Below are 10,819 nucleotides of genomic sequence, written 5' to 3'. Positions count from 1 at the left end.
CGCGCGCGCCCAGAGCTCCAACGCGCATGTGCCTTTGGCTCTAGCCGCAAGGGGCTGGGTTGCAGGGAGGCTGTGCGCGTGCGCCAGCTGCCGGGCCGCGCGCGAGCGTGTAGAGCAGTTAACGGTCGTTCTTGTTCTGAGCGTTCCAGTGAGACCTCGTTCGCGCCGGACCTGCTGATTGGCTGCGGCGTCGAGCCAATGGAGATCCGCGGAACGGCCGTGTTGCTGGGCAAGGCAGAAGGAAGACCGGGTGAGAGGGAGATTCTGGTTGGCTGTGGGCGAAGAGCACTAGAAGCAAGATGAGAAATCTCTGACATTTTCTCATTTACAGTGATATAAATAAGGGGGGAGAAGCCTGGCCTTGGGGGCGGGGCCACGTGATGGGGCGGGGCCTGGCCTTGGGGGTGGGGCCTGGCCCTGGGGGAGGGGCCATGCGCTGGGGGGACTGTGGCCTTGGGGGCGGAGCCATGCGCTGGGGGCGGGGCTATGCCTTGGGGGCCGGAGCCTGGCCCTGGGGGAGGGGCCATGCGCTGGGGGGACTGTGGCCTTGGGGGCGGAGCCATGCGCTGGGGGCGGGGCTATGCCTTGGGGGCGGAGCCTGGCCCTGGGGGAGGGGCCATGCGCTGGGGGGCGAGTCTGGCCTTGGGAGCGGGGCCTGGCCTGGGGGAGGGGCCACGTGTTGAGAGAGTCTGGACAGGCCTGGCCAGTGATAGAGAGCGGGTCTTCTAATTAGACAAATTTCAGAGGAGCAGCGGGGTCAGTCTGTACCCGCAAAAGGAGCAGGAGGACTTGGGGCACCTCAGCGACTAACACATTCATTGGAGCAGGAGCTCGCCTGAGCTACAGCTCGCTGCACCAGGTGCTCACTGTGGGAACACACAGTATTAACTAGACAAAGACGTCTGCACTGTGATTGGTTGGCCCTTCTGCCAATCCGAGCGCAGGCAACGTTTGATTCCCCCTTGCGCCCCACCGGCCTGGGCTTTGGGTGGCTGGGGGCCAATCACAGCACTGCATGTTTTGGGCCAGACCTTTACTCCTGAGTGCTGATTGGCTACAAGCTCGTTCCAGAGAGAATATACCCCGCCCCCCACATGCGCTATCCCTGTGTTCTGATTGGCTGGGCAGTGTCGTCTCAGCCAATTGGCGAAAAAGGACTACCTATTGGGCCCTCATGCCGCCGCTGGGAGCCCCTGGCCAATCAGAGCAAAGGAGATGTTAGCGTGGTCGGCCTGCGCCCTTTGCTCCAACTGGCCGCATGGTATGGGCCAGTCATGACGTAGGCGTGCTTGGCACGCCCCTGTGGTCGCTCTGGGCCCCGCCAGCCAGCCAGCGAGATGTCGTGTCCAGGTCCAAGGGGGTGACGGGCCTCTGCGGGCCTTTCAATGGCTGGGGCCTTCCCAAGTGCTCGCTTCTGGCGCGCTGAGGCCATTTCCGGTCGGAGCGGTCATTTCCGGTCGCGCTGCCCCCCCCTCCCCTGCAGTGCGTTTCTTTCCGGATGTGCAGGGCTTACTTCCGGTGCCATGGCGGCTCCTCCCCTCGTCACTTCCGGAAGCCCCTGCTCCAGAGCTCTTTCGGGCCTCGTGCGGCCCCGTCGCGCCGGCGGGGCGGGGCCAGGCCGCCTGCGCCGTTGCTCATGGCAACAGAGGGACGCCCGAGAGCAGGGCGTGGTATCGCGGGATGTCGGCGCTGCGACGGCGAGCGGGTGAGCGGCGTGTTGGGGGCTCATGAATATTCATGACCTGGGCTTGTTGCGGGTCGTGCTAATCAATATTCATGAGATGTGAATATTAACGAGGGCGATCGTGGCCTAACCAATATGTAGGAGATTTCGATCATATGGGGCGGGCCCTGTAAATAATTTGCATATTGTATGAATGTCAATTGGGGGTGGGGCGGACGCAGTCTAATTAATATGCGCGAGCGTTACTGTTAATGAGCGGCATGGAGCCGCTGTCTGCCGAGCCTGCGCTGGGCCCCGGGTCGTTAATATCAATTAAGCGGGTGACGTGCCCCTTCGCGTTTGCATGTTAATGAGGGCGGGAGGCCCGGCCTCCATCAGGCCCCCTCCGGAGCCGGCCCTGGGTTGCGCTGCGGTCGGTAGGGTTCAGAGTGAACCGTGTGGCTGCGGGCAGGTTATAGCCTGGGGTCGGTAGGTTTCGGAGTGAACCGTGTGGCTGCCGGCAGGTTCTAGCCTGGGGTCAGTAGGGTTCAGAGTGAACCGTGTGGCTGCGGGCAGGTTATAGCCTGGGGTCAGTAGGTTTCGGAGTGAACCGTGAGGCTGCGGGCAGGTTATAGCCTGGGGTCAGTAGGTTTCAGAGTGAACCGTGTGGCTGCGGGCAGGTTCTAGCCTGGGGTCGGTAGGTTTCAGAGTGAACCGTGTGGCTGCGGGCAGGTTCTAGCCTGGGGTCAGTAGGTTTCGGAGTGAACCGTGTGGCTGCGGGCAGGTTATAGCCTGGGGTCGGTAGGGTTCAGAGTGAACCGTGTGGCTGCGGGCAGGTTATAGCCTGGGGTCCGTAGGGTTCAGAGTGAACCGTGTGGCTGCGGGCAGGTTCTAGCCTGGGGTCAGTAGGTTTCGGAGTGAACCGTGTGGCTGCGGGCAGGTTATAGCCTGGGGTCGGTAGGTTTCGGAGTGAACCGTGTGGCTGCGGGCAGGTTATAGCCTGGGGTCAGTAGGTTTCAGAGTGAACCGTGTGGCTGCGGGCAGGTTCTAGCCTGGGGTCGGTAGGGTTCAGAGTGAACCGTGAGGCTGCGGGCAGGTTATAGCCTGCGGTCGGTAGGTTTCGGAGTGAACCGTGTGGCTGCGGGCAGGTTATAGCCTGGGGTCGGTAGGTTTCGGAGTGAACCGTGAGGCTGCGGGCAGGTTCTAGCCTGTGGTCAGTAGGTTTCGGAGTGAACCGTGTGGCTGCGGGCAGGTTATAGCCTGGGGTCAGTAGGGTTCAGAGTGAACCGTGTGGCTGCGGGCAGGTTATAGCCTGGGGTCGGTAGGTTTCGGAGTGAACCGTGTGGCTGCGGGCAGGTTCTAGCCTGGGGTCGGTAGGGTTCAGAGTGAACCGTGTGGCTGCGGGCAGGTTCTAGCCTGGGGTCGGTAGGTTTCGGAGTGAACCGTGTGGCTGCGGGCAGGTTATAGCCTGGGGTCAGTAGGTTTCAGAGTGAACCGTGTGGCTGCGGGCAGGTTCTAGCCTGGGGTCGGTAGGTTTCGGAGTGAACCGTGTGGCTGCGGGCAGGTTCTAGCCTGGGGTCGGTAGGTTTCAGAGTGAACCGTGTGGCTGCGGGCAGGTTCTAGCCTGTGGTCAGTAGGTTTCAGAGTGAACCGTGAGGCTGCGGGCAGGTTATAGCCTGGGGTCAGTAGGGTTCAGAGTGAACCGTGAGGCTGCGGGCAGGTTATAGCCTGGGGTCAGTAGGGTTCAGAGTGAACCGTGAGGCTGCGGGCAGGTTATAGCCTGGGGTCAGTAGGGTTCAGAGTGAACCGTGAGGCTGCGGGCAGGTTCTAGCCTGGGGTCGGTAGGTTTCGGAGTGAACCGTGTGGCTGCGGGCAGGTTCTAGCCTGGGGTCAGTAGGTTTCAGAGTGAACCGTGAGGCTGCGGGCAGGTTCTAGCCTGGGGTCGGTAGGTTTCAGAGTGAACCGTGAGGCTGCGGGCAGGTTATAGCCTGGGGTCAGTAGGGTTCAGAGTGAACCGTGTGGCTGCAGGCAGGTTATAGCCTGGGGTCAGTAGGGTTCAGAGTGAACCGTGTGGCTGCGGGCAGGTTATAGCCTGGGGTCGGTAGGTTTCGGAGTGAACCGTGTGGCTGCGGGCAGGTTATAGCCTGGGGTCGGTAGGTTTCGGAGTGAACCGTGTGGCTGCGGGCAGGTTATAGCCTGGGGTCGGTAGGTTTCGGAGTGAACCGCGAGGCTGCGGGCCGGTTATAGCCTGGGGTCGGTAGGGTTCGGAGTGAACCGTGAGGCTGCGGGCAGGTTATAGCCTGGGGTCGGTAGGTTTCGGAGTGAACCGTGTGGCTGCGGGCAGGTTCTAGCCTGGGGTCGGTAGGTTTCGGAGTGAACCGTGTGGCTGCGGGAAGGTTATAGCCTGGGGTCGGTAGGGTTCAGAGTGAACCGTGTGGCTGCGGGCAGGTTATAGCCTGGGGTCAGTAGGTTTCGGAGTGAACCGTGTGGCTGCGGGCAGGTTATAGCCTGGGGTCGGTAGGTTTCGGAGTGAACCGTGTGGCTGCGGGCAGGTTATAGCCTGGGGTCGGTAGGTTTCGGAGTGAACCGTGTGGCTGCGGGCAGGTTATAGCCTGGGGTCGGTAGGTTTCGGAGTGAACCGTGTGGCTGCGGGCAGGTTATAGCCTGGGGTCAGTAGGTTTCAGAGTGAACCGTGTGGCTGCGGGCAGGTTATAGCCTGGGGTCAGTAGGTTTCGGAGTGAACCGTGTGGCTGCGGGAAGGTTATAGCCTGGGGTCAGTAGGTTTCGGAGTGAACCGTGTGGCTGCGGGCAGGTTATAGCCTGGGGTCAGTAGGTTTCGGAGTGAACCGTGTGGCTGCGGGCAGGTTATAGCCTGGGGTCAGTAGGGTTCAGAGTGAACCGTGAGGCTGCGGGCAGGTTATAGCCTGGGGTCGGTAGGTTTCGGAGTGAACCGTGTGGCTGCGGGCAGGTTATAGCCTGGGGTCGGTAGGTTTCAGAGTGAACCGTGTGGCTGCGGGCAGGTTCTAGCCTGGGGTCAGTAGGGTTCAGAGTGAACCGTGTGGCTGCGGGCAGGTTATAGCCTGGGGTCAGTAGGTTTCAGAGTGAACCGTGAGGCTGCGGGAAGGTTCTAGCCTGGGGTCGGTAGGGTTCAGAGTGAACCGTGTGGCTGCGGGCAGGTTCTAGCCTGGGGTCGGTAGGTTTCGGAGTGAACCGTGTGGCTGCGGGCAGGTTCTAGCCTGGGGTCAGTAGGTTTCGGAGTGAACCGTGTGGCTGCGGGCAGGTTCTAGCCTGGGGTCGGTAGGTTTCGGAGTGAACCGTGTGGCTGCGGGAAGGTTATAGCCTGGGGTCGGTAGGGTTCAGAGTGAACCGTGTGGCTGCGGGCAGGTTATAGCCTGGGGTCAGTAGGTTTCGGAGTGAACCGTGTGGCTGCGGGCAGGTTATAGCCTGGGGTCGGTAGGTTTCGGAGTGAACCGTGTGGCTGCGGGCAGGTTATAGCCTGGGGTCGGTAGGTTTCGGAGTGAACCGTGTGGCTGCGGGCAGGTTATAGCCTGGGGTCGGTAGGTTTCGGAGTGAACCGTGTGGCTGCGGGCAGGTTATAGCCTGGGGTCAGTAGGTTTCAGAGTGAACCGTGTGGCTGCGGGCAGGTTATAGCCTGGGGTCAGTAGGTTTCGGAGTGAACCGTGTGGCTGCGGGAAGGTTATAGCCTGGGGTCAGTAGGTTTCGGAGTGAACCGTGTGGCTGCGGGCAGGTTATAGCCTGGGGTCAGTAGGTTTCGGAGTGAACCGTGTGGCTGCGGGCAGGTTATAGCCTGGGGTCAGTAGGGTTCAGAGTGAACCGTGAGGCTGCGGGCAGGTTATAGCCTGGGGTCGGTAGGTTTCGGAGTGAACCGTGTGGCTGCGGGCAGGTTATAGCCTGGGGTCGGTAGGTTTCAGAGTGAACCGTGTGGCTGCGGGCAGGTTCTAGCCTGGGGTCAGTAGGGTTCAGAGTGAACCGTGTGGCTGCGGGCAGGTTATAGCCTGGGGTCAGTAGGTTTCAGAGTGAACCGTGAGGCTGCGGGAAGGTTCTAGCCTGGGGTCGGTAGGGTTCAGAGTGAACCGTGTGGCTGCGGGCAGGTTCTAGCCTGGGGTCGGTAGGTTTCGGAGTGAACCGTGTGGCTGCGGGCAGGTTCTAGCCTGGGGTCAGTAGGTTTCGGAGTGAACCGTGTGGCTGCGGGCAGGTTCTAGCCTGGGGTCAGTAGGTTTCGGAGTGAACCGTGAGGCTGCGGGCAGGTTATAGCCTGCGGTCGGTAGGTTTCGGAGTGAACCGTGTGGCTGCGGGAAGGTTATAGCCTGGTGTCGGTAGGGTTCAGAGTGAACCGTGTGGCTGCGGGCAGGTTCTAGCCTGGGGTCAGTAGGTTTCGGAGTGAACCGTGTGGCTGCGGGCAGGTTATAGCCTGGGGTCAGTAGGTTTCGGAGTGAACCGTGTGGCTGCGGGAAGGTTATAGCCTGGGGTCGGTAGGGTTCAGAGTGAACCGTGTGGCTGCGGGCAGGTTCTAGCCTGGGGTCAGTAGGTTTCGGAGTGAACCGTGTGGCTGCGGGAAGGTTATAGCCTGGGGTCGGTAGGTTTCGGAGTGAACCGTGAGGCTGCGGGCAGGTTATAGCCTGGGGTCCGTAGGTTTCGGAGTGAACCGTGTGGCTGCGGGCAGGTTATAGCCTGGGGTCGGTAGGTTTCAGAGTGAACCGTGTGGCTGCGGGCAGGTTATAGCCTGTGGTCAGTAGGGTTCAGAGTGAACCGTGTGGCTGCGGGCAGGTTCTAGCCTGGGGTCGGTAGGTTTCGGAGTGAACCGTGTGGCTGCGGGCAGGTTCTAGCCTGCGGTCGGTAGGTTTCAGAGTGAACCATGTGGCTGCGGGCAGGTTATAGCCTGGGGTCAGTAGGTTTCGGAGTGAACCGTGTGGCTGCGGGCAGGTTATAGCCTGGGGTCGGTAGGTTTCGGAGTGAACCGTGTGGCTGCGGGCAGGTTATAGCCTGGGGTCAGTAGGGTTCAGAGTGAACCGTGTGGCTGCGGGCAGGTTATAGCCTGGGGTCGGTAGGTTTCAGAGTGAACCGTGTGGCTGCGGGCAGGTTATAGCCTGTGGTCAGTAGGGTTCAGAGTGAACCGTGTGGCTGCGGGCAGGTTCTAGCCTGGGGTCGGTAGGTTTCGGAGTGAACCGTGTGGCTGCGGGCAGGTTCTAGCCTGCGGTCGGTAGGTTTCAGAGTGAACCGTGTGGCTGCGGGCAGGTTATAGCCTGGGGTCAGTAGGTTTCGGAGTGAACCGTGTGGCTGCGGGCAGGTTATAGCCTGGGGTCGGTAGGTTTCGGAGTGAACCGTGTGGCTGCGGGCAGGTTCTAGCCTGGGGTCAGTAGGTTTCGGAGTGAACCGTGAGGCTGCGGGCAGGTTCTAGCCTGGGGTCGGTAGGTTTCGGAGTGAACCGTGTGGCTGCGGGCAGGTTATAGCCTGGGGTCAGTAGGTTTCGGAGTGAACCGTGTGGCTGCGGGCAGGTTATAGCCTGCGGTCGGTAGGTTTCAGAGTGAACCGTGTGGCTGCGGGCAGGTTATAGCCTGGGGTCAGTAGGTTTCGGAGTGAACCGTGTGGCTGCGGGCAGGTTATAGCCTGGGGTCAGTAGGTTTCGGAGTGAACCGTGTGGCTGCGGGCAGGTTATAGCCTGGGGTCGGTAGGTTTCGGAGTGAACCGTGTGGCTGCGGGCAGGTTATAGCCTGGGGTCGGTAGGTTTCGGAGTGAACCGTGTGGCTGCGGGCAGGTTATAGCCTGGGGTCGGTAGGTTTCGGAGTGAACCGTGTGGCTGCGGGCAGGTTATAGCCTGGGGTCGGTAGGTTTCGGAGTGAACCGTGTGGCTGCGGGCAGGTTATAGCCTGGGGTCGGTAGGTTTCGCAGTGAACCGTGTGGCTGCGGGCAGGTTATTGCCTGGGGTCAGTAGGGTTCAGAGTGAACCGTGTGGCTGCGGGCAGGTTATAGCCTGGGGTCAGTAGGGTTCAGAGTGAACCGTGTGGCTGCGGGCAGGTTCTAGCCTGTGGTCAGTAGGGTTCAGAGTGAACCGTGTGGCTGCGGGCAGGTTATAGCCTGGGGTCAGTAGGTTTCGGAGTGAACCGTGTGGCTGCGGGCAGGTTATAGCCTGGGGTCAGTAGGTTTCGCAGTGAACCGTGTGGCTGCGGGCAGGTTATAGCCTGGGGTCAGTAGGGTTCAGAGTGAACCGTGTGGCTGCGGGCAGGTTCTAGCCTGGGGTCGGTAGGTTTCGGAGTGAACCGTGTGGCTGCGGGCAGGTTATAGCCTGGGGTCCGTAGGGTTCAGAGTGAACCGTGTGGCTGCGGGCAGGTTATAGCCTGGGGTCGGTAGGTTTCGGAGTGAACCGTGTGGCTGCGGGCAGGTTATAGCCTGGGGTCGGTAGGTTTCGGAGTGAACCGTGTGGCTGCGGGCAGGTTATAGTCTGGGGTCGGTAGGTTTCAGAGTGAACCGTGTGGCTGCGGGCAGGTTCTAGCCTGGGGTCGGTAGGGTTCAGAGTGAACCGTGTGGCTGCGGGCAGGTTATAGCCTGCGGTCGGTAGGTTTCGGAGTGAACCGTGTGGCTGCGGGCAGGTTATAGCCTGGGGTCAGTAGGTTTCGGAGTGAACCGTGTGGCTGCGGGCAGGTTATATCCTGGGGTCAGTAGGTTTCGGAGTGAACCGTGTGGCTGCGGGCAGGTTATAGCCTGGGGTCAGTAGGTTTCAGAGTGAACCGTGTGGCTGCGGGCAGGTTATAGCCTGGGGTCAGTAGGTTTCGGAGTGAACCGTGTGGCTGCGGGCAGGTTATAGCCTGGGGTCGGTAGGTTTCGGAGTGAACCGTGTGGCTGCGGGCAGGTTATAGCCTGGGGTCGGTAGGTTTCGGAGTGAACCGTGTGGCTGCGGGCAGGTTATAGCCTGGGGTCGGTAGGTTTCGGAGTGAACCGTGTGGCTGCGGGCAGGTTATAGCCTGGGGTCGGTAGGTTTCGGAGTGAACCGTGTGGCTGCGGGCAGGTTATAGCCTGGGGTCGGTAGGTTTCGGAGTGAACCGTGTGGCTGCGGGCAGGTTATAGCCTGGGGTCGGTAGGTTTCGGAGTGAACCGTGTGGCTGCGGGCAGGTTATAGCCTGGGGTCGGTAGGTTTCGGAGTGAACCGTGTGGCTGCGGGCAGGTTATAGCCTGGGGTCGGTAGGTTTCGGAGTGAACCGTGTGGCTGCGGGCCGGTTATAGCCTGGGGTTAGTAGGTTTCGGAGTGAACCGTGTGGCTGCGGGCAGGTTATAGCCTGGGGTCAGTAGGTTTCGGAGTGAACCGTGTGGCTGCGGGCAGGTTATAGCCTGGGGTCAGTAGGTTTCGGAGTGAACCGTGTGGCTGCGGGCAGGTTATAGCCTGGGGTCAGTAGGTTTCAGAGTGAACCGTGTGGCTGCGGGCAGGTTATAGCCTGGGGTCAATAGGTTTCGGAGTGAACCGTGTGGCTGCGGGCAGGTTATAGCCTGGGGTCAGTAGGTTTCGGAGTGAACCGTGTGGCTGCGGGCAGGTTATAGCCTGGGGTCAGTAGGTTTCAGAGTGAACCGTGTGGCTGCGGGCAGGTTATAGCCTGGGGTCAGTAGGTTTCAGAGTGAACCGTGTGGCTGTGGGCAGCAACCGGGGCTCTGGGACCTGCGCTGGGGCCGTTCCCGGCCCAGGTTTGGGACTAGAGCGGATCGTGGGGGCAGTAGGTTCGGGGATAGGGGTGAGGTTCCGTGGGGCAGCTTAGAGGGCCGAGTCCTTGCTGGGGTGACTCTGATCTGTCCGTCTGCCTGTCTCAGATGCAGGATCTGGCATCCATGCGGCCCCCTAGGGGCGAGCAGAGACCCCAACTCTGAGGATCCCCCCCCCATCCAGGAATGGCTGTAAGTCTCCCCTCCCCCACTGCCTCCCCCCTCCCTGTGTCTCCCCCCAGGCTCTCTGACCTGCTCCCCCTCTCCTGTTTCTCCCTGTTGTAGACCCCCACGCCGGGCCCCCCCAGCTCCCTCCTTCTGCCCCTCCCAGCCATTGTCTTCATCACTGTGGCCGCCTACCTGCTCCTCCTCCTCCTCCTCCTCGCACTGCGCCAATGCCTGCTGGTAAGGGGGGACAGACTGGGGGCAGGGGTCTATACTGGGGGGCAGTGGGGAGGGACATGGTGGAGGGGAAGGCGGGGGCGATATTCAGGGGGTCACAGGTGGGGTGGGCCTACGGGGTCAGGGCTGGGCAGGTCAGCTGTCGGTAGGGGGTGAGTTGGCCCTTCCATCTCTCACCCTCCCTTCCACCCCAGGCCCGTGGACTCTGCGCTGACTGTTCCTGGTGTGAGAAGGGGCTGCTGGGGGGGCCCTGCCACTGCTGCCTGGCCTGCGTCGAGGCTTGTGACTGTGCCCCTCCCTCCCTCCCCCGCTGCCTGGACACCTGCTGTCCCCGACACCAGGTGAGTGACCCCCAAACCCTTTGGGGTACTGCCCCCATAACATATCCTGGGGCAGGTAGTCAGGATTTACAACCCCCTAGTAAATAACCTGGGAGCATAGTCCTGCGGATTAACACCCCCATTGAATATCTTGCGGCGGGGAGTCCTGTGGGCTACCAGCCACTGCTTAACATCAGCCTGTGGGACTACCTGCCACATAACAGCCACTGTTTAATATCGTATAGCGAGTAGTCCTGCAGGTTAACAGCCCCATATTTTTCTCTCTCTCTCTGCAGGGCTGGGAGCTCGGCACCTGCCCCCCTTTCCCTCGCTGCTGCCCCCTCTGCGATTGTGCCTGTGCCTACCAGCCCCCCGATTGTCAGAGCATCAATTGCATCTGCTTTGAGGTCAAACTGCTCTGAGGGGAGCCCTGCCAGGAAAATTGGGGGTCTCCCCCATGAGACACTCTCAGACTGGCATGTACTCACTAATGCTGGATTATGGGGATCCCCATAATGGGGTGATCCCTTCCTGACTTTGCTACATAACCCCAATATTTGTAACTCCCATTTTTATAATAAAGCTGCTTTGAGATACCTCGCCTTGTCTGTCTACTTTTGGGTGTCGGTGGGTCAGAAGTGAGGCACCCATGAAAACATTCTGGCCATTAGATTTTCCGGACTGTCTGCTGCATTTGGGCCAAATCAGGGAGACCTTAGCCATCATG

The 10,819-nt window shown here is 61.0% G+C and overlaps 1 protein-coding gene across 5 annotated transcripts; it reads left to right on the top strand.

Annotated features, from left to right (window-relative positions):
• On the top strand, positions 1–10,688 carry LOC140912271 (uncharacterized). Of its 5 annotated transcripts, none has more exons than XM_073346429.1 (6): positions 2–250; positions 1,507–1,705; positions 9,479–9,562; positions 9,656–9,775; positions 9,967–10,113; positions 10,389–10,688. In XM_073346429.1, the coding sequence occupies exons 3-6, from the start codon at positions 9,557–9,559 to the stop codon at positions 10,512–10,514; spliced, it is 399 nt and encodes a 132-aa protein (XP_073202530.1). In that variant the 5' UTR covers positions 2–250; positions 1,507–1,705; positions 9,479–9,556; the 3' UTR covers positions 10,515–10,688. The 5 variants fall into 5 exon arrangements, with proteins under 5 accessions (XP_073202531.1, XP_073202530.1, XP_073202528.1 ...); XM_073346427.1 differs by having other exon boundaries at positions 1,484–1,705; XM_073346430.1 differs by lacking the exon at positions 1,507–1,705 and having other exon boundaries at positions 1–250.
• The last annotated feature ends 131 nt before the right edge of the window (positions 10,689–10,819 follow it).

The sequence above is a fragment of the Lepidochelys kempii genome, chromosome 6 (genome assembly GCF_965140265.1).
Source record: "Lepidochelys kempii isolate rLepKem1 chromosome 6, rLepKem1.hap2, whole genome shotgun sequence".
Lineage (NCBI taxonomy): Eukaryota > Metazoa > Chordata > Testudines > Cheloniidae > Lepidochelys > Lepidochelys kempii.
The sequence above is the reverse complement of the archived record's forward strand: the minus strand, read 5'-3'. Positions and strand labels throughout refer to the sequence as shown.